General features: G+C 39.5%; 2 protein-coding genes across 4 annotated transcripts in view; one reads left to right on the top strand and one right to left on the bottom strand.

Annotated features, from left to right (window-relative positions):
* Positions 1 to 17,104, bottom strand: part of UTP18 (UTP18 small subunit (SSU) processome component homolog (yeast)) — a 57,478-nt gene extending 40,374 nt beyond the window's left edge. Inside the window, exons 1-7 of the mRNA XM_010842856.1 lie at positions 16,732 to 17,104; positions 14,620 to 14,732; positions 11,669 to 11,767; positions 8,957 to 9,024; positions 2,747 to 2,835; positions 751 to 876; positions 486 to 660 (exon numbers count right to left, since the gene is read on the bottom strand). Coding sequence (XP_010841158.1) covers positions 486 to 660; positions 751 to 876; positions 2,747 to 2,835; positions 8,957 to 9,024; positions 11,669 to 11,767; positions 14,620 to 14,732; positions 16,732 to 17,097 — 1,036 coding nt within the window. The 5' untranslated portion in view covers positions 17,098 to 17,104. The remainder of the gene's footprint in view (positions 1 to 485; positions 661 to 750; positions 877 to 2,746; positions 2,836 to 8,956; positions 9,025 to 11,668; positions 11,768 to 14,619; positions 14,733 to 16,731) is intronic.
* Positions 17,105 to 17,514: 410 nt separating this feature from the next.
* The window catches only part of MBTD1 (mbt domain containing 1), a 67,873-nt gene continuing 62,545 nt past the window's right edge, over positions 17,515 to 22,842 (top strand). For all 3 annotated transcript variants that reach the window (XM_010842855.1, XM_010842854.1, XM_010842853.1), the window contains exons 1-2: positions 17,515 to 17,762; positions 18,384 to 18,447. The gene's annotated coding sequence lies outside the window, so the exon portion shown is untranslated. The remainder of the gene's footprint in view (positions 17,763 to 18,383; positions 18,448 to 22,842) is intronic.

The following is a 22,842-nucleotide window of genomic DNA, read 5'->3' as shown; positions in this document are numbered from 1 at the left end:
TCTGATGATACATCTGCTAAGTAATTCATTTTTCGAAGTACGACTTCCAAAAGCAGTGCTTTGTTTCCCTTTAAATGTAAATCAAAATTGTATTAAAACAAACACCAGAAGAACTGGAGGGTATCCAAATTTCAGAACAAAGAAGTGAAATAATTTGTCTGAAGAATTAGAACCCAGGTGTTCTAGCTCCCAGGCTCATATTCTTTCTGCTGCAGCAATTGCTGATTTTACAGCCAAATATGTGCAACTGCCTTTCTACTCTAGGGGAATACAGATTTGCAAACTATCATTTTTTCCCCCCAATAAACTCAGTTCACTTTTTTCATTCAAACACATTATCTCAACAACACATTTTCTACACACTAAAACCAAAGAAACTCTATTTTTAAGAACTTTATGGGAAGAAAAAAAAAAGTGGTTCTAAATACTGTTAAACAAACTCAGCTGTGGGCTGTGGGTGTCAATACATTCAATAGAAACCTTACCTCTTACTTGATGCACAGGAATTAGCTTTCCAGCCAGCATATCATAGACATAAAGAATCTTGCTGTGAGTGCTCGTGGCTAAAACCTCTTCTCCATTAGCACTAAAACAAGCCTTAAAGATCGGAAACTTTTCCAAATAGATGCTCTGAATTTTAGGATTTGTTTTTCCATCAACCTATAAGGAATTTTAAAATATTCCTTTTGATTATTTCCAAAGACCATGTATGCTGATTATAAACACTTTTCACTACAAGTCTCCACATACCTGAAATAGGGATACAGCATTATCCAGTCCAGCGACCATCACAACCTGGGCACAAGGGTGGAACTGCACAGACGAGATCCGAGCAGTAGTAGGACGTTCAGCATTCGCATGCTGGCAGTTCTTCATCTGTGGAAAAATAAAGTTGAAATTTTATCAATTCAAATGGGTTAACATTATCTTCTTTAAAGCATGATAAAAGACATCATAGTTTACAATGCAAAAGAAAGTGCACTGGAATGAAAACCAGAAGACCACAGCTCTGTGACCAACTAGTATTCTAGTACAATGTTTCACTATTCAAGAATCCATTTTTACAATCTTTCAAAGAAGGAGATTAAATCGTTAAGCCTTGGAACTCTAGTGCACAATCATTTCCCTGAGATATATCCATTTGAGTTAGATTTTTATTTCCATGGAAATTTTACTTAAAACTCCTACTCTGGCATCGCTGTAGTCATGGTACACAATAAGAGGCAACGAGTGGTCATTCCCAAGGTTCTACGGTTGGCATGTCCACTTGTGCAAACTCCAGGATAGTGATGGATGGGAAAACCCAGTGTGCTGCGGTTCATGGGGTCACAAAGTCAGACTTGACTCAGCAACTGAACAACAGCAATGGTTGGTATGGACTGGTAATGTTTTCCTCTCATGGTATATGGTTGTTAGTTTGAAGTAATGATGATCTCATGTGTCATTTGGACTATTTTCATGCTTTTGTTTTGTTTTTACAGGCTTTTCACTCTGCATTAAAAATGAAATTATATAAAACATCATAGTATTACATGATGTTCTGTTTTTGACTACATTTTCAACAGAGGTGAATTCACTCTATGAGGAGCTAAATGAATTACCTTCAGAGTAAGGATAGACAGAATCACTAATAATTTACCATAAGATCCCCTTTTCTCATATAATTCACATGCTATCACTTTATAATGGGGAAAATTACATCAAAGAGAGAACAGTTCATTTGACAGATATTTGAAGTAAGTGCTGAGTAAGCACTTGGTTACAACAACGAACAAGTGAGACACAGGAGTAAATTAGAAGGTAACTAGAGTAAGCTACTTCTTTAAAAAAAAGGTTGAAAAAAGATTTATTTGGCTGTATCAAGTCTTAGTTGCAGCACATGGGGAATCTTTATTGCAACATGCAGTAGTTTTTCTTGCAGCAGTCTCTCTAGTCTCAATGGATGGGCATAGTTGGGTGTAGTTGATCTGTGGTTCATGGGATCTTAGTTCCCTGACAAGGATCAGACCCAAGTCCTCTGCACTGGAAGGCAGATTCTTAACCACTGGACCACTAGGGAAGTCTTGAGTAAGCCACTTTAGACAGGAAGGCCAGGAAAGACATTTCTATGACATTATGTGAGCAGAAAGGTAAGAATGAGTTTGCCACTGGCTGTGCTTGAAAAACAGACAGAAGACTGAGCAAGAACAAAGGTTCAGAGGCAAGAAAGGACTCAGCATGTGCAGAAAACAGAAACAAGGTCTCTGCGGCCTAAATAAGGAGTAAGAGAAAAAGGAATGAGATGAAGTTGAAGACGTAAGCATTAAGTCAGATCCCAGGAAGAGGGTAGCGTAGACTATGATAAGAAAGCTTACAAAGAGCAATGAAAAGTGACAGGACATGACGCTTTATTTTTAAAAGACCCTTCAGGCTACTGTAGGAAGAATGGTTGAGGAAGAAGTGGAAATGGAGAGTCTAGCCATGAAATTGTTGCCATGCAGCACGAACCAGGCTCCTGTCAACAGAAAGGATGAGAAATGCAAAAGGAGGAATCAAGCAAGAATCATAAAAGATTCCTGGGAACATAATTTAATGTTATCATTTTTGCAAAAGGAAAAAAAAAAACACCTTACACAAATATTTATCAAGGCAAAAAGACAGCAAGCACATTTAATCCCACAGATAACAGAAAGCCATAGGTCTGAAAGTCAAAGTACATTGGATTTGAGGTAATTAGCTGGTTTGGCCCAATTTTACTAATTCTCACCTTTAAGATTCCTTTAGGAAGAGATGTAGATGTGGATATGAAATTCCCAGTCCTTTGCAACAAATCATCTTCCTCCTCTTCACTTTCATCTATGTCAAACAAACCCATAAGTATATCTTTAGAACCAATGAGATAGCCATCACCTACCCCAAACACCTGTATTTCAAACTTCAACTCCCCTCCCATTCTCCCAACCTCAATCATTTTATTTAAGCTACAACTGGTAAAACAGCAAAATAAATTTGAAAGAGGAAATGACAAACACATCAATGTATATGTTTAAAAGCCCGACTCTGGAATGAAAGGCACACATTCACTACAGTGACTAAAAGAACATGAAATAAAGATAAACTGAGTCAACATTTAAAGAGAGAAACTCATAATTGTGGCAAAACTGGCAACAGGATGAACAGCAGATCTAGCTTAACAATTCACAAGAAAAAGAACTAGAATTTTTAGTTGACTGGAAGATCACTGGTAGCAAACCATGCGTCAGAACTTCAAAGAGAGGTAATAGGCCTGCTCTTCCCCTGGAGATGACTGATGAGTCTCCTAAAGAAAGCTGAGAAGCTAAGCAGAGTGTTTAAGGTTAAGGGGGCAAAACCTAGCACCAGAAGCCCTCTAGGGTGCCTAAGGGACCTGATAAACTACCAGGCTCTCAAATTGTTGCCACAAAAGGCAATACATAAAATTAAAGGTGAAATAAAAGAATCGTAAGAAAATCTCCCAAGACCTGAAACCCAGCTTTAAAACCTCGTACTGTCTCATTAGAATAAAACGTTTTAGGATTGCTAGTACCCCTTGCCCAGCCACTTACCCAAAAACAACTGTACAAATTCTCTAGAGAAATATATCGTTGTCCTAGACCTCTAGTTAATCACTACTTTTCTTTAATTGGAGTATAATTGCTTTACCATATCGTGTTAGTTTCTGCCATACAACGTGATCAGCTATATATATGCTATACATATTCCCCCTTTCGGAGTCTCCCTCCCATCCCACCCCCATCCCATCTCTCCAAGTCATTACAGAGCACCAAGCTGAGCTCCCTGTACTATACAGAAGGTTCCCACTAGCTATCTGTTTTACACATGTGTTAGCTGCTCAGTTGTGTCCGACTCTTTGTAACCCCATGGACAGTAGCCTACCAGGCTCCTCTGTCCATGGAATTCTCCAGACAAGAATAATGGAGTGAGTAGCTAGTCCCTTCTCCAGGGGATCTTCCAGACCCAGGGATCGAACCTGTACACAGTTCTGCACACACAGTAATGTATACAAGTCAATGCTACTCTCTCAATTCATCCCATCTTCCCTTTCCCACATGTCCAAAAGTCTGTTCTCTCTATCCGTGTCTTCTATTCCTGCCCTGCAAATAGGTGCAGCACCATTTTTCTATTTGATACTATTTTCCATGTACAATGCCCACCACTCAATGAAACAGAACCAGGTCAATAATGACAAGGTGAATATAATCTGACTGAAAACCTAAGGAGAAACAAACAATCCTCACAGGAGATCTAGATAATGGAGTTATCAGACATAAAAATTTAAATATTATGTTTAAAACTTATGGAAAAAGAGATCAGGTCTGTGGTTTCCAGAGATTGGTGAGGGAGAGGAACGTAAGGGGAAATTGGATGAAGGCAGTCCAAAAGGTATAAGCTTTCAGTTATAAGATCAGTAAGTACTAGAGATATAACATACAACATGATAACTAGAATTCTGCTATATATATCAAAGTTGTTAAGATATAAAAATCTTAAGACATCTCATCACAAGGAAAAACATTTCTTTTCTATGTCTATAACTTTTTATCTATCTGAGATGACGGATGTTCACATACACTAAACTTATTTTGGTGATCATTTCATGATGTCTGTAAGTCAAATCATTACACTGTACACCTTAAACTTATACAGTGTTGTAGGTCAATTCTCTCAATAAAACTGGAAGGAAAAGAAAAATAAAAAAATTAAAACTTCATTTTTAATATATTTAACATATTTAAAAGACATGTTTTACATATTTGAAAGACAAGACTCAGAAGTAAGCCAGAAAACTAGATGACTAAAAAAGAACCAGCCACTTCTCTGGCAGTCCAGCAGTTAAGACTTTGCCTTGCAATGCAGGGGGTAAGGGTTTGATCCTTGATTAGGGAGCAAAGATCCCACATGCCTCTAGGCCAAAAAACCAAAACACAAATAGAAGCAATACTGTAACAACTTCAGTGAAGACTTAAAAAGCAAAACAAAATCTCAGACTATCATAAAAAAAAAAAAGAACCAAATAGAAATTCTAGAACTGAAAAAAACACAGTAATGAAAATTTAACATCCAGTGGATGGTTTTAACAGGTATCAAAATTACATGAAGAGAGAATTCATGGTCTAGAAAAAGGATCAGAAAAAATTATCCAGGCTAAAGCATAGAAAGCAAAAAGAAAATACAGAAAAGAATAGTCTACAGCCATACCACCCTGAATGCACCCAATCATCAGAAAAGAACACACAGAATGTTTTAAAAAAATTAACATAAATGTAACTGGTATCCTAGAAAGAAAGAAAGAATGGAACAAAAACAATTTGAAGAGATTAACAGGCAAGAATTTGCAAAACTTAGAAAAGACATCTAGCCAGATTCAAGAGTACCTGTGAAGACCAAGAATACAAAGCAATCTAAAAAGATTGGGGGGAGGGGTAGATAAATTGACAAAAAAAGAGCAACAATAACACAATTACAATATTAAGGAATTATTACTGATTACTGCAAGCATATCAGTTCAGCTCAGTTGCTCAGTCATGTCCAACTCTGCAAACCCACAGACTGCAGCATACCAGGCTTCCCTGTCCATTACCAACTCCCAGAGCTTGCTCAAACTCATGTCCATTGAGTCAATGATGCCATCCAACCATCTCATCCTCTGACGTCCCCTTCTCCTCCTGCCTTCAATCTTTCCCAGCATTAGGGTCTTTCCCAAGGAGTCAGTTCTTCTCATCAGGTGGCCAAAGTATTGGAGCTTCAGCATCCGTTCTTCCAAAGAATATTCAGGACTGCTTTCCTTTAGGATGGACTGGTTGGATCTTCTTGCAGTCCAAGGGACTCTCAAGACTCTTCTCCAACACTACAGATCAAAACCATCAATTACTTCAGCACTCAGCTTTCTTTATCATCCAACTCTCACATCCATACATGATGACTGGAAAAACCACAGCTTTGACTAGACAGACCTTTGTCAGCAAAGTAATGTCTCTGCTTTTTAACACGCTGTCTAGGTTTGTCATAATTATTCTTCCAAGGAGCAAGCATCTTTTAATTTCATGGCTGCAGTCACCATATGTAGTGATTTTAGAGCCCCAAAAATAGTCTGTCACTGGTTCCCCATCTATTTGCCATGAGGTGAGGGGACCAGATGCCATGATCTTCACATTTTGAATGTTGAGTTTTAAGCCAGCTTTTTCACTTTCCTCTTTCACTTTCATCAAGAGGCTCTTTAGTTCCTCTTCACCTTCTACCATTAAGGGTGGTGTCATCTGCGTATCTGAGGTTATTGATATTTCTCCTAGCAATCTTGATTCCAGCTTGTGCTTCATCCAGTCCAGCATGAAGTACTCTGCATATGAATTAAATAAGCAAGATGATAATATACAGCCTTGATGTACTCCTTTCCCAATTCGGAACCAGTCCGTTGTTCCATGTCTGGTTCTAACTGCTGCTTCTTGATCTGCATACAGGTTTCACAGGAGGCAGGTAAGGTGGTCTGATATTTCCATGTGTTTAAGAATTTTCCATAGTTTTCTGTGACCCACATAGTCAAAGACTTTGGTGCAGTCGATGAATCAGATGTTTTTCTGGAATTCTCTTGCTTTTTCTATGATCCAATGGATCGTAACAGCATTACAGTTACGTTTAAAGCGGGGTGGGGGTTGGGGGAGGTATTTCTCTTTTAATCTAGAAACTTCCTTGGCAGTCCAGGAGTTAAGATTCCGCACATTCATTTCAGGGTGCACAGGTCTAATCCCCGGTCAGGGAACTTACGTAACAGTGAGCCAAAAAAAGTAATTCAGAAAAAACAAAAAATAACCTTAAAAAAACACAATAATCTAGTATTTACAGATAAAAATAACAAATGGTGGGACTTCCCTGGTGGTCTAGTAGTTAAGAATCTGCCTTAAAGGGACAGAGTTAAGTGGTTAGAAATCTCAAGGGACATGAGATCGATCCTTGGTCTGGGAAGACCCCTCATGCCATGGAGCATCTAAACCCATGTGATGGAATTCCTGAGCCCACACACTCCAGGGTCTGCACACTGCAATGAAGAATAGCCCCCACTCACTGCAACTAGAGAAAAGCCCACATGCAGCAATGAAGACCTAGCACAGCCAAAAATTAACTAATTAATTTTTAAAAATAACTGTGAGATTAAAACTGTGAAGCTCGGTTATTATAGTCACCACTTTGCCAATAAGTATACTTTGGACAAATCACTTGTATCTTTTTGAACCTTACTCCTGTCATCTGTCCAATAAAGGTTTTAGACTTCAATATCCCAGACAGTAACAGACTGGCCAACTGTTGACCTAATTCATTTCCCTTTTCTCCTTGGCACAAAGACACACTCTACTTCCTGGTATTCCATGCAGTTAAGTGTGGTCTCACGACTGAGTTCTGGCCAAAAAAATGTGGGCGCAAGTATCATGTAGCACTTCCAGGACAGGTTTTATTAAGCTCCCTTCGTGAGCCTCTCTCACTTCTCCTGTAAGTCAACTGGTAGTCGTCAATACCTTCGGCAACTCTGGAAGGCCCAGAATGAGATGGCAAAATCTCTAAGAATTTGGGCCCCTGAAGTAGAACATGACCTCACCACCCTAACCATATGCACAGAAAAAAATTCTACCTGATTAAGCCACTGGGATCTGGGAAATTTTCTGCTTCAGTGCTAGCATAAAACCTTATCTATAATTACATGGATCTAAAATAGAGTATTCTATGAATGCAGTATTCTAAAACAGATAATAAAATTGTATTTCATTCAGGAAAGTAAACTGGTGACCAAAGTTTGTAATTATGTCATGTTAAAAAAAGTGATAACAAGATGATTAACATACAAAAAAAAAAAAAAAAAACTTGGAAAAACATTTCTCAAATAACAGAACAGTTTCATATGAAAGATAAGATTATATTTTTTCAAAATATAGGACTAGAGAGTAGAAAGATTAAATTTCAAAATAGTAAAAAATTAGAACAATTAGTTCTTAAAGAGGAAGAGAGTAAGAAACAGCCAAATAAAGAGCACAACATTATTTGATATATTGAAGCAGAGGCTAAGTTATCATCTAGCAGCTGTTGTGGAAAAGCTTCTTGCAGTGGATCAAGTCAGGTTATATCACTAAGAGTCCCTCAACCTCTAAAAGTATCTAGTTGGAAACCAGAAGGTAAGTTTCTACTTACTAACTGATTGAGTTTTCTATCAGAAATGTATAAAACTGGTTCCTTGTAAGGGCTCCCTATACTTGAATACCAGGACTGATATGGGTTGGGAGAAGGAAGGGAGAGGTGATGACGACAATCAAATAGAAATTCATCATATATCAAAGATGCTAAGAAAGGAGCTCCTGTATTACAATGAAAGGCTATACTGCAGAACCCCTCAAGGATTTCAAAGGTCAATTTCAAGTCTAAAATTTGTAACTCCAAAAACTCATATCAGGTCTTGGCCAAACTTATAACACCTAAACTCAAAGATCTTAACGGTAGAAAACAGTTTTGGTACAAGTCAAACTTAAAATCCGGAGTTGAAAAATAGGTTTTTAGGAAGTATGTAATCCTCTGGGTCTGACCTGATAGGTGCTCCTTAGCAAAACATTCCATTTCCTAGTGGATAGCTAGATCAGTTGCTCATGTCTTTGGAAGGGGCTCTGAATCAAGAAATAACACTACTAATTTTTTTACTTAATCCTATGTCATAATGTAACATAGTTCTGTTGAAAACAAAATAAAATTCATTCATTATTGCCTTTACAAGTAAAGAATATACTATTAAGTCTTACATTATTGTAAAAGCATTTCCCTCAGAGAAATGGTAGACTTCAAAACCAGGTATTTAAAAAAAAAGACATTTCAAACATTAATGAGTCTCATGAGAAACCTCAAATAATAACAGAACAACATTAGGAATCTAGTTACCAATTTAAACAGAGGTGTCAACACTCACCATCTGAAGGTGTTTTCCATTTATTGGCCTCTGCCCAGGCAGGGACTCCCCCCATAGCATGCTGAAATCTAAGCAAAAACATAAAATTTTGCAGGGACCACTGTATTTATACTTTGGTACATTTAAAGAATATAGGTCAGAACATAAATAGAAATCTCTTCCAAAGAAGTTCTTATCCTGAGGAACAGAAGGGCTAGTCACACAGGATATTCCCAACCTGCCTAAATTGATAACCATCTAAACTAGTCTGGGATACAGGACACCTGGATACCTATTTGTTGTTACTAATTACATTTGCTGTTGCCTTATTTGCACATATAAACACACAAGATTTGGTGATTAAGTAAAGAAATAGAAAACTCTTTGTGGTTATAAATCAATGCTAACAGAATACACAATAGAATACTAGAACATGTCTGAAAGAAAATGACCAGACTGGTAAAATAAACAAACCTTCATTGTATATCCTTTGACTAAAATGGGAGCACTTCACCCTGGAAAAAGCAAGCTCCAAGAGAAGTATGCTAGTTACATTCTGGTATGTAGAAGCCTGCAAAAATCATTCTAATTGTTTAAAACAGAATCATAGACAAGTCCACCAAACTAAGCCCACTAGACAAAATGTATGAAACTGTTTTCAAAAGTTGGACAAAAGGCAACATAGGACTATGATTCCTAAGAGAAGAGAAATAACAAGGGGAGCCATGCCATTACTGGGATTTTCCCCTCAAGGCATTTTTATAAGACCCTGACACAGAGGTAAGGGGAAAATGATCAGACTTGAAAGAAGCTGAGACAACAGGAACTTGAGGGGCAATCAACTATAGAAGAGGAAGAGAATGAGCTCCAGAAATTTGCACAGGGGGTCCACAGACACTTCTGAATACTAAGCTACACACTCACAGAATAAGATTCCATGAGGTCAAGCAAGGAACTACTAGACGGATCTAAGTTGCACAGAACCAAAGTTCAGACATTTGAGTTCAACCAGTCAGAGGAAGGGTCCTTATTGAACACTCAGGACATTCAGCAGAGATCCCAGGAAGGTCACATCTTAATAGGGCTAAACCAGCCTAGAATAAATGCTACTCGAATAGAAGAAATCTCTAAAAACAAGTCTTGAAAGGATCAAAGTGATTTCCAAGTCATTTAACCGCCTGCCAAGACAAAGTTAAACACCCATTGAAAACAAAAAACAAAATCCAGGCACTGAACAACATTCACACTGCCCAGAATACAATCAAAATTATTAGATTTACAAAGAAGCAGAAAAATATGAACCATAACCAGAAAAAAAAAAAAAAAAAAGCAGTCAACAGAAATGAAAGACCTGACAGGATTAGCGCTCAAGGACCTAAAAGTAACTAATACACATCAAAACGAATGAAACCGTGCCATTTGCAGAAATGTGGATGAGTCTAGAGACTGTCACAAAGTGAGGTGAGTCAGAAAGAGAAAAATAAATATCATGCAATATTGCTTACATGTGGAATCTAGAAAAATGATACAGATGAACTTATCAGCAAAGCAGAGAGAGACACAGATGTAGAGAACAAGTGTATGGTAATGGATGGGGGCAGGGGGAGGCGGGCAGGATGAACTGGGAGACTGGGATTGACACATAGACACTATGTACAAAATAGATAACTAGTGAGAACCTAATGCATAGCACAGGACTGTCTACTCAATGCTCTGTGGTACCTAAACGGGAAGGAAATCCAAAAAAGAGGGGATATATGTACATGTATAGCTGATTCACTTTGCTGTACAGCAGAAACACAACTTTGTAGAGCAACTACACTCCAATAAAAATTAATAAAAAATAAAATAAAACAGCTAATACAAATATATTCAAGTATTTAAAGGATGTATGAACACAATAAAAGGAAAAATAGCAACTAAACAGAACAAAACGAAAGGTCTAGTTGAAAAGATCTTCTCAAGCTGGAAAATATCTGAAATAACAAATTCACTAAATGGGTTTAACAGACTGAAAAAACAACATACTGTATTATTGTATTTATATGACATTCTGGAAAAAGCAAATCTATAAAGACAGAAAATGGATCAATGCTTGTCACGGGGTAATGGAATTAGAAGATGAAGAGAGAATGCTGACTATCACGGGGTATAAAAGAACTTTCTGAGTGAAAGCAATGTTCTGTATCTTGATTACATATATTAATTGTCATGGGCTTACATGACTATACCTACTAAACAAAATTTACAGAATGATACTTTAAAAGGGTGAATTTCAATATATGTAAATTATACTTCAATAAATCTACTGTCAAAATATAGTGATAATGTAATGAATCTCTAGGAACATTAAAAAAAATTCAGTACAAAAAATAAACATACCTTAAAATACTTTTAAAGGTACACAAGTTCGAATTAATAAAATGTTTCAATATAAAATCATTATTTTAAAATATGTATTTCCCAGTTCTGTTCAACTGCAAGAGCCTAGAAGTTGTGGAAAACAGATGATTTTCCACATACCAACAAACAAGCAAGTGAACAATAATATCATTGATCATACTTGGACAGTGGGATTCCAAGTTTTTTGTACTTGTGTTGTCTCTCTGCTCCCTCATAATAAAGTTTAATCATTTTCCAAGGACAATTCTTTTATGATTCAAAATGGAAATCTGACTACCCAAGAAGCTGTTACAGCCAGAGGTTGAAAAAGTCAAAATAAAATACACTTACTCTTCTTTAAGTCTCTTTTGAAGCTCATCTTTCGAAAGCTGATTTTCACTGGCGTTTTTCATCATATCTTTCCGAAAACGATTGTTCATCATGTCAACCCTACAAAAAAAAGTAGAACGGTATGCTTTAGATAACTTAAAGAATTAACATTAACAGTTGTTGCCTTTAGTATTTGGAGCAAACAACACAGGCCAAGATTTATAAGATGTGGAACATCTCAAATATACGTTCTTCATTCTTCCAGAAATAAAAAGTAAGTCTCTAATATTTCAGGTCACCTAATTCAACCTCTGGTGAGCTATTTCAAATTCATGACTTCTCTAGACACAGCTTACAGCCATTCACCAAAATTAATTCCAGGCAAATCACCCAAACCTTAAAATACTATGAAGGAAAAATATACGTAAATATTTTTCTCTCTGATGCAGAACTTTTTACTGTTAAAATCAGAAGAAAAAAAAAAAGACTTCACTATATATATACTTGACTATTCTGTGCCAAACAATATTAAAACAAACTTAAAAGCAAACAAAAAGCGAGAAGATGAGTTTCTCTGGTGGCTCACTGGTAAGCAATTTACCTGCAGGAGACTCGGGTTGGATCCCTGTTCTGGGAAGATCCCACATGCTGCGGGGCAACTAAGCCCGAGTGCCACAATTATCCAGCCTGAGCTCTAGAGCCTGGCAACTGCCACTACTGAGACCATGAGCCACAACTACAGAAGCCCACACACCCTAGGGAAGCCACCACAATGCGAAGTTCGCACACTGCACTAAAGAAGAGCCCTCACTCTCCACAACCAGAGAAAAGCCCAAGCAACATCAAAGACATGGCACAGCCAAAAATAAAGAAATAAAATTATATAGTTTTTAAAGCTAGAAGATAATGTGCAATAAACTTGACATTAAAGGGTTTGAAATTCTCAATTACACAAGGAGCTAATATACTAAAATCATTAATAAACAATCTCATTCTGCCACAGGCAACAACATGGATGAACACTACGTGAAATAAAACAGACATGAAGAAAAATGCTGCATGGTCTCACTTATGCGTGGCCTCTGAAGAGGACAGACAAAAGCAAAGAGTGGGATGACGATTACCAGGGGTGAGAAGGTAGACGAAACAGGGAGATGCTGGTCGAAGAGTACAAAGCTGCAGTTGTGTAGGATAGAGAGCTAATGCAAAGCATGACTACAGTTAATATTACACACTGGAAATTTGCAAAGTGAGGAGATTTCAAGTGCTCTCACTACAAATAAAAATGGTAACTCTTTGAAGACATGGAAATGCAATTAATTTACATGACTGCAGTAATAACTTCAGTATGTATATGTATAGCAAATTACCATGTTGTACACCTTAAACACATTCAACTTTTATTTGAAAAGTAAACAAAATGAAACAGTGTTTAGTAGACAAAACAAGCAAAGACATAACAGAGACTACTTTTAAGAAATACCAATGACTAACAAAAACTGATCTATCTTCTCAACAAAAATTAAGTAGGTATTTCCCACCCATTAAACTGACAAGGTCTGAAAACAGAAATTACAGTTTTCAAAAAGGAGTAGAACAAATACTTTTCAATTGAAAAGTAAACTGGTAGAACTTCAGAGTCAGCCTGGTAGTAATTATCAATAACCCTAGAAATGTCTCCTCTTTGATTAAATTATTCTACCTCTGAAAGACTGGAGCCTCATCCTCTGCTTCCTTTTCAAACCTACCCTCTTTCCTCACTGCATCCTCATCCTCACCCCCAACTCCATCATCGCTGCACTCCTTCAAGGGGGCAGCAGTGCAATATCTGGCATCCAGTTCTAAGAATAAGTGGTGGCAGAGTTCAATAAAGAAGCTCCTTTGCCCCAGTGATGTTGTATATTTGTCTGTCTGTGGCTTCAACTTCTGGCCTTAGATTTCATAAATTCATTTTCTAATTTAAAAGAAGAATCTTCCTTTAATTTTAAAAGAAAAAGGTTTATGCATAAACATGCCCATCTCAACATTAATTAAAAAAAATAACTTACCCAACAACAGCTATGTAAATTATGGTTAAATCATATAATGGATTATAATACATCCATTATAATAGTCATTAAAGTGTTTATAAGGTGTTTTTTTTTTTATTTAGGGAGAAATGCTTGTAATACAGTACATTCTCCCTATGCGTGTGTGCTTGCTAAGTTGTTTCAGTCGTGTCCAACTCTTTGCAACCCTTGGACTCGGAACCCACCAGGCTCTTCTGTCCACGAAATTCTCTAAGCAAGAATATTGGAGTGGGTTGCCATGCCCTTCTCCAGGAGATCTTTCCAACCCAGGAATCAAACCCGTGTCTCTTACATCTCTTGCATTGGCAGGCGAGTTCTTTACCACTAGCACCACCTGGGAAGCCCACGTAAATTATGGTTAAATCATATAATGGATAACATATCCATTTTAAAGTGTTTATAAAGTTTTTTTTTTTAACTAGGGAGACATGCTTGCAATACAATACATTCTCATCAATTAAAGTACATACTGTGCATGATGGCTAATTTTTTTAGTCTTTTCTCCATTTTAGGCATGTGTTAAGAGCTCTACATATACTATTTAATCTCAAGAGTCTTCTGATATAGTTACTATCTCCATTTTACAAAGGAGAAAAGACAGGTTCCAAACTGGCCTGTAGTCAGTTAGGAACTGGCCAAACTGGGAAGCAAACTCAGGTCTGACCCCCAAACACTGTGCTCTCTTAGCTTCTCTGTGGAGCACAGAAGAGAGGAGAGATGCATGCCAGCACGCTAACAGTGGTTCTCCCTCGGCGATGGGATATGAATGACCTTTGCCATATACTTTGCAGTACTTTTTAAATCTTCACAGAATCACATATTCAGAAAGAGAACGTTCTTAAAACCTGAAAAACAACTTCTGACACATCCAGAGGGATTCCAGAAAAAAATTAGGCAACCTACATCTCCTCATCTTCATCTTCTTCATCCAGCCAAACTGGCTTCTTCTGAGGTAGAAAATTATCTTTTGCTTCCTTCTCCACTTCTGAGTCATCTGAGTCTTCCTGTACTTGAACCTAGAGAAGACAAAATACCCACAAGCACTGAGTCTTTCTTATCTCATGGTGGCAGACTTTGTAGTTACACTATTTGTAGAATGCTTTGTTTTTATGGCCCTCTGATCAAATTATGGGACAGAATGCTTCCACAGCAAATGCTAGAGGCAGAACAGAAAACCAGGTTAGAGATAGAGAAATGCACCACCCACTGGACAGGTGAGGTAAGATAGAACAGTCTAGGAGAAAAAGTCAACTTGCTGAGAAGATCAAAAAAGACAAGCGTAAAAGGTAAGTTAGATAAAAGAGCAGGGAAAATCACAGAACTACACAAATCACAGGATCAGAGGCAGACTGACACCAAAAATAAAATAACATGATTGAATGTCATGACTAAACCATATTTCATATTCTTAGACACACTTCTCTATTTTTCTTAACTGTTCTTGATCCCCTACCTACTTAAGAAACTTTATACTATACAATCAAATCTAAATCTAGACCACAGAATTTACCCTGAAGTGAGCTTGAGCTTTCCCAAAACCACGATAAGTTGCTAAGTCGTTTCAGTCGTGTCGGACTCTATGCGACCCCATAGATGGAAACCCACCAGGCTCCCCCATCCATGGGATTTTCCAGGCAAGAGTACTGGAGTGGGGTGCCAGTGCCTTCTCCAAAACCACAACACGTATGTTCAAATGATTTATACCTGCTCTACTACTAGCCTATGATCCTTCAAAGCCCGATAAACCCCATTTCACAGTTTCTTTTCCTGACTGGGAAACCATCACATACTTCAGCATTTTCCCAGTAGTATTTCTCTATCTCCCAGCTAGATTCTGCAACCTCTCCCATAAGCACCCAAAGGATGTTCTGGCAATCAACTGATACTTGTTACGTCTGTTTCTTTATCAAATTGAGTAATTCTCAGGAAGGCTTTGCTCTTCTACCCTATGTATTATTGTATAGGCTCCCTCTACACAAATTTAATCTTCCTTTCTTGAATGTCTTTTTATTCTTCATCATTTCACTGACATAGTTGAGTTTTATCTTCTGCCTCTGCCACTGGTATCTAACTCCAAAAAGGCAAGGATGTTTGCCAGTTTTTGTCCATTGCTGTTTCTCTTCCAGTGCCTAGAAATTGCCTAGGACTTCCTATCTTGGAAGATAAGCCAGATAAAGGATTTTTTTTTTTTTTAAAGCGTGCAAAAAATTTATAATCATTATAATCAATCAATCATGCAGGGTTTTCACCGCCAGGAAAAGAATCTGCCGCCAAATTGGCTCACAAATATTTAAAAGACGAATACAAAAGTTGGCCAGTCAATCACTTGGTATGATTGTTAAAACATCAGACAAGACTCCCAGGCCTGTGCACAGGAATTCTAATTCCACAAACAGACTGCCAGTCCTGTGCCCAGGAATTCTGATTTCGCAAACGAAGCGGAACTCCTGAATCACTGCATAGTACTGAGGCAGGTGATGCAACGACTAAGGGAGAAAAGACAGTGGGGATGAGCCACAAAAGATGCTCACGATTAAAACAGTCTAAACGAGTATGAGGGCTTCCCAGGTGGCGCTAGTAGTAAAGAACCCGCCTGCCAATGCATGAGACTTAGGAGACGCGAGTTCGATCCCTGGGTCTGGAAGATCCCCGGGAGAAGGCATGACAACCCACTCCAATAATCTTGCCTGGAGAATCCCATGGACAGAGGAGCCTCGTGGGCTACAATCCACAGTGTTGCAGAGCTGGACAGGACTGAAGCGACTGTGCGCGCGTGCGTGCAAACCAGTATGTATTGAGCGCCTATTGGATACCTGGCGCAGCGGCTCCCAAGCGGGCGAAGAAAGGCGCGGTCTCCGCCCTCCCAGGACTTTAAAGCTGGCACCCCAAGGCGCCCGTGTTCCCGGCTCCCTACCACCTGAGCGCTTCCAGGCACCGCTCCCGAGCGCCCAGGCTCCGGCCCCGGGGGCTCGCAGCCCACCGCGGGCCCAAGCAGCGCGAGGTGGCCTCCCTCACCAGCGGGACCCGCAGACGCCGCAGCAACGCATCCTCGTCGTCCTCCACGTCGCCGAAGACCAGCTCCTCCAGGCACCGCTCTGCTGCCGGCTTGTCCTCCTCTAGCATCAGACGGTTCCGCAGTCGGAGCCGGTTCTCCTCCTCCGCCTCAACTGAGATTGCAGCGGGCGCCGCGCGCGGCCAGGCCAGCGACTTTTGCTGGTATGAGGAGGCAGCCTTTCGGGGCGGCCCGCCCCACCGCGCTCCGGCTCTCCGGTCCGGCCTCACTTGGGTCTTACGGTCCTGTCTCACTCGGCGCCTTCTTTCCGGCGGCATCTTTGGGTTTGAGAACAAACGCAGGCCCTCACGTGGAATCTCACTGCGCATGCGCTGAGGCCGCAGGTGGCCGGAAGAAGGCTGCACCGCCTTTGAGCACGTGACCAACACTGTGTTCTTGTGTAACGCCCACTCCCCTCACGAGCCCCTCCCCGTGTGGGAGTTCCTCCGGGAGGACCAATTTTCCGGGTGGAGGGGGTAGCGGCGTGCCTGGAGTGGAAATTTTTTTTCCAACATAACTTCGCAGCTGTAACTGATTGAAAGGATATAAAGAAAGCTATAGATGACAGGCTGAAACTTTTACTCTTTTTCCTGGCTTTTTAACCATTCGACTTACACGAGCCCCAATCGCCTTTTCCACCCCTTCGTCTTGGTACGACCCTTGGAGTACGGAGCCTGCAGAGGGTCCCACGCTGGAAGACAGAGAGGAGGGGATGTAGGGAAGCGGGCCAATCGGGGCGCGGGTCACGGCGCAGGCGCGTTGAGGAGGGAGGGCTATGCTAATGTTGTTGATATCCTGGGGCCACCCGAGTTAAAGGGGGGAAATCCGGGGGCTGCCGTAGCCGCCACCAGTCTGGGCCCAGCCGGGGCTCCCTTGTAGTCGCCGTAGTCCCGGGGAGAGGCGCCTGCCCCCAGCTCGGGAGGGGGCGCCGCGGGCCCGGGGAGCGCGGACAACCCCTACCCATGAGGCCCTGATGGAAAACACAAAGGATCTGGTGAGAGCCGAGCGCGGCAGCTGCTTTGTGTGCCAGATGGGGGGGACGCCCGCAGCTCCCTGACCCCAGGAACCCGTGCAGCCCCCTGACCCCGCTCCCAGGCCTGCTTCTCCTATCCCACGCCCCCTCCACCTCCGGAGCCCCCCTCCCCCTGCCGGCCGTTAAACGATTGGGGGGTGTCCCCTCCCCCCACTCCCCTCAGCCCTGGACTCCTCGGGATTCTCTCTATCCCCTTCACTATCTGGAAAACAAATTTTAGAAGAAAGTTCTTCTCTTCATTCCACCCCACCCCAACCCCCTTAGCTCTGGCTGGGGGAGAAAGACTGGATTTGAGACTTCCTTTTTTGACCGCCCAGGGTCGGGGAGTGGAGTCCTCAGGTCTCCCGCGGGGCAGAGTTTGGGTGCTTTGCGTGGGAGGGCGCCTTCAGGCTGTGGGGCAGGCGCCGCGAGGCGTTTCGCACGTGGAGGTGGAAAAATTGAAAAGGGGCGGAGTGGGCACGTGTGGGAGGGAGAGGTGGGAGTGGTGTTTGGGAAGTAGTCGCCTTTTAAAAGGGTTCTAATTTGGTGGGCTTTTATGACCATTGTATTCTCTTTTGTGAAATAAGAATCCTAACATTTCAGAGTCGGAGGAGACATTAGAGGTCACCCAAAGCCGCCGTCCCCTGTGCAGCCTCCCTGACAAGTGGTAGGTAGCCTGGCCTCTTGCCTAAACCCCTCCAAACATTGAGAGCTCGCTGCTGCCCAGGAAAGCCCTTTCTGTTCAGTTGTTATGATTGTTGTTTGCTTATCCCTATTAGACTTTTCAGTCTCATTCATGTCTTTGTTAAGTGGATTCCCCTTTTACTTCTCAAATTTTCTCTCACATCCTCCTCACCCACCCCACTGCTCATTGGCCTATATTTTGTGTGCCAGAAAAGAACGGCCAGGAAGTGGGGGAAGGAGGGCTTACGAGATAGTGAGGGCTGGCTGAAAACTTGGCTTAGGTCAGTTCAGATGTGCTGGCTTATATGTCTGAGAATGGATGCTATTTTTCTGCAGGAAGCTTGGAAAATAGGATCTAAGGATTTCATGGCTGTTTTCTCTCGCTATTTTTTTTTTTTTTAAGTTATAAATTTCAGGATCCTGTCCCAAAGCACATTTCTGTATGTCTAAGTAACTTTTCCTAAGGATGCCTAAAATCACCTCTTGGAGATTGTACCAAAGCCTATAGGTAGAGGGATAATCAGAAGAACTGCACTCCTCTGTTTTTCTTTCAAGCTGGGCTTCCTTCTGAAGGCCCCTCCTTCACAATACTTTCTCTATTTTTTTTTCCCCAGTTTTTAATGAGATTTGAAACTTTTGCAATACTTTATAATCTTTGCGTAGAGTTTGCAATATTTTTCATGCTCCTTACATTGGTATGCAGCAGTAGTTACCATACAGTGGTTGAGATAGTTCAGTTCTACTACTGTCACTTAGCATTTTTCGAATATTCTCCTTCGTTTGGTGAGCTGTGCTGCTTCCAAAAGTTGTTTTATTGGCATAGGAATCTTGGGGGCACATGTTTTCCTCTTCCTAATATGGTGAAGTGGTAGTCAAGACATAACAGATAGAATGTAAAAGTAATGAATCTGGTGGGCTTCCCTGGTGGCTCCGTGGTAAAGAGTCTGCCTGCCCCTGCAGGAGATGTAAGTTCAATCCCTGGATGGGGAAGATCCCTATAAAAGGAAATGGCAACCTATTGCAGTATTCTTGCCTGGGAAATACCATGGACAGAGGAGCCTGGCGGCCTGCAGTCCATGGGGTCCCAAAAGACTCAGACACACAACTTAGCAACTAAACACCACCACCAATGAATCTGGTATAAAAGCCAGAGAATAAATTTCACTTTAAACTCCCAGCCCCCTCTTGAAAATATTAGAGCACAGAAATTTTTTTCTCTCCCTTTCTTAGTTTGGAGACTGTTGCTCTCCAAGTATTTTAATATGCTTATGCTGTATTTTTTTTTGTTTACCTCAACACCAGTGAGTGGTTAGAAAGAAAATAGCTGTCTTTTTTTGTACCACCTCCTTCTCTGAATAACAAGTAGCTTCTATTTATATAGAACACCATACTCTGGGCTCCTGGGTGCTTTGCACATTATGGCAAAAACTGTCTTGAGTAAAGATCTGTTCATAAGTATCTTATGTTTAAGACAGTTTTTTACCTGTCCAACTTTTTTATTTTATACACACTTTTTTATATACACTTTGACACGTACTTTCACTGAATTTAATCACTAAAAGTTAACAGGGGAGTGAATACTAGATAAATGATAAAAGTTAATGGAGCTGTATAATTCTATCTTGAAAGTTTCCATTAATGTGGAGTTCCCAAGTTCCTGTTCACTTTAAATGTGAATTGTCATGGCTTACGTTGACTGACTGTGGAGATATTTGCATCGTAAACATACTAGACAGGAACAACTGGTTTTATTTTTAAAGAAGATACTATATTTTTATGACTGATGATATGTTGATTTAATTAGTGTATAAACCATAGGTGTTCAGAGGCTTCAAACCCTCAGTTACATTGGAAATTAAAACATTATTTTAAATGTAACATAGTAGTCAAAGGGAGGTAAAACTATAGCTCAGAAGTGAAAACAGCATACTAGTTTTGTAAATAATAAACTACTAGATTACTAAAAGCCAAGCATTCTCAGTGGTTTGAGTAACCACATCCTAAAATTAGAAGTCATTATTCTTTTGGTTGCTCCTTTGTTTCTCAATTTTTCATCTTTAAAATGGAATGTTTGCAAAAGAAAATCTAACTTTTTCACATTTATAATGTTAAGAAAATGTATGATTTAATTTCAGATTCAAAAGAGAAAAACATCAGGATGGTAGAAGAGGAAGGACTTAACAACAGTTAAACTAAAATATGCCTCCTAACACTAGTATATTCTTAACTGTCCAAGGCTACTTTTAATTTTGTATAAAACTTGCAAAATAGTTTGATTTAATCATGAATTTTAAATACTTTTTTTTTTTTAGAAGTTTTCTTCCCACAAATTTAGAATTTCTCTTCTTTCTTTACTGCAACCCACAAGGAAGGGTGGAAAGAAAATCATTCCCATTTGAATAAACCCTGAAGTTGAGGGGATGAAGTGATACAGTATGAGGGGCACTGGCAGACTGGGTTAGCATTTCACTTCTGCCTCTAAATAACTTCGTAGCCCTTGCTGTTATTCTGTGCCTCAGTGTTCTCATCCTTAGAGTAGAAGGGTTGGTCAAGAATTAACAGCCAATAGAACTTTCTGAAATGATAAAACTGTTCTATATCTGTGCCATCTGTATGGTGGCCACTAGCCACAGGTGTCTCTTGAGCTCTTAAAAAGGTATCTAGTGGGACCAAGGAACCCAATTTCCAATCTGATTTAATCAAGTGTGGATTTAAATAGCTACATGTCTGCCACATTGGACATACACATAGAGGACAGTGTTATATACACATTATAAACCTCTCTCTTACAGGTTATGATTCAGTAGGTCTGCAGTGGAGCCTAGAAATGCATGCTTCAGAAAAGTTTTTATCAGACTGGTTAGAGAAACACTGTATGAGAAGATTTCTGAGGCGCTTTCTAGTTCTGACGTTTAGGATTGATAACTTAAAATGTAGCAGAGTGGAAATGAGCTGTGGACAAAGTTGTCAGACTGGCCCGGCTCTTACTCTGCCACCTCCTCACCTGTGATCTGTCAAGCTTCATTTTCCTCATCTACGTAAGGGCCAAACATCAGTCCTGCCTTCCTCCCAAGGTTTCTATAAACCTCCAGTCAAATGTGATAACCGCTATGTAGTAAAATGTGAGCTGCTATAAACTGTAAAATGTGAAGATACCTTTCCAGAATGCCTTTTTCTTTTTTCCCTTTTCACTGTATTATCTAATTCATACTTATAGAACTAGTTATATACAATACTCATTAATTTAGTAATTTCTTGTCCTCCCAACTATTTGGGATAGTTTATAGTCTAGTGTTAGGACATGCATATAAAGTTTAACACTTCTTTGCATTTCTGGTATTCAGCATGATTTTTGTGTATATTACTCAGTACATATTAGATAATACCATTTATTCACTTTACTATTAGATTTCAAAACTTTAATTAGTTTCAGATTATTTTATATATCAGAGAAATAACTCACTTGATTGTGTTTCAACTGTCCCATTATCAATACCCTATAGTTACTATTGTTAGTGGTTGTACATATTTTGAGCAACCAGCTACAAATATTTTTTTGAAAGATAAACACCAAGAGAATGTCATCATTTTACATCAATATTTTTAGGTATATCAAATTAACATGATGATGAATAACCTATTTAACCTATTTTTGTTAAATTAAGATTAATAAAAGCTCTTGTTTGATTATTTAAAATACATTTAGACTTTAGCCTAGCCTTAGTATGAATTCTGTTATTTGGATAGAATTGATACCTAATATGAATGATCTTGAAGACCATCTAGGTTAGTGCATTTCAGACTTAATTTTGATGAGGTCATTTTATTTTTAATTAGCTTTTCAAAAGATTCATACTTAAGGATTCATAACTGTCTTCTGAAGAACTGAAGGCCCATTCATACGAATTATTTTATTTTTCAGACATCTTCCTGTGTGGTAAGTGGTGTTTTCCTTATCTAGAAGAGAAGGAAATTGAGACCCAAATAATTGTTACATCCAAAGTCCTAAGTAATGAAGTACCAGAACTTGAACCCAAAGAGATAGAAATTTATATTTTTTATATATCAAAGATAACTTCCTTTTGCTCACTGTAGCTTTACATTTTAGAATATTGTCATGTAGAATACTGTCCTATCCTTCTCTGGGTACTTTTCAGTTTCTCTGGGTGGGATATTCAAGATATTATTGCTTTCAGTTTTAATGATTATATCACCGGGATAGATATGTTCTCTCACGTTGAACTTGTGGGAAACAAAAGCCCAACAATCCCAAATCTTTACTGTTTATTTTTGTCCTAATAGTAAGCTTAAGAAGCATGAAGGCACTTATGTTTAGCCCAGTAAATTGTATTTTGATAGGGGAATGAGGAAGAGAAGA

Source organism: Bison bison, unplaced genomic scaffold (genome assembly GCF_000754665.1).
Source record: "Bison bison bison isolate TAMUID 2011002044 unplaced genomic scaffold, Bison_UMD1.0 scf7180017864180, whole genome shotgun sequence".
Taxonomy (NCBI): domain Eukaryota; kingdom Metazoa; phylum Chordata; class Mammalia; order Artiodactyla; family Bovidae; genus Bison; species Bison bison.
This window is presented reverse-complemented; position numbering and strand designations above follow the sequence as displayed.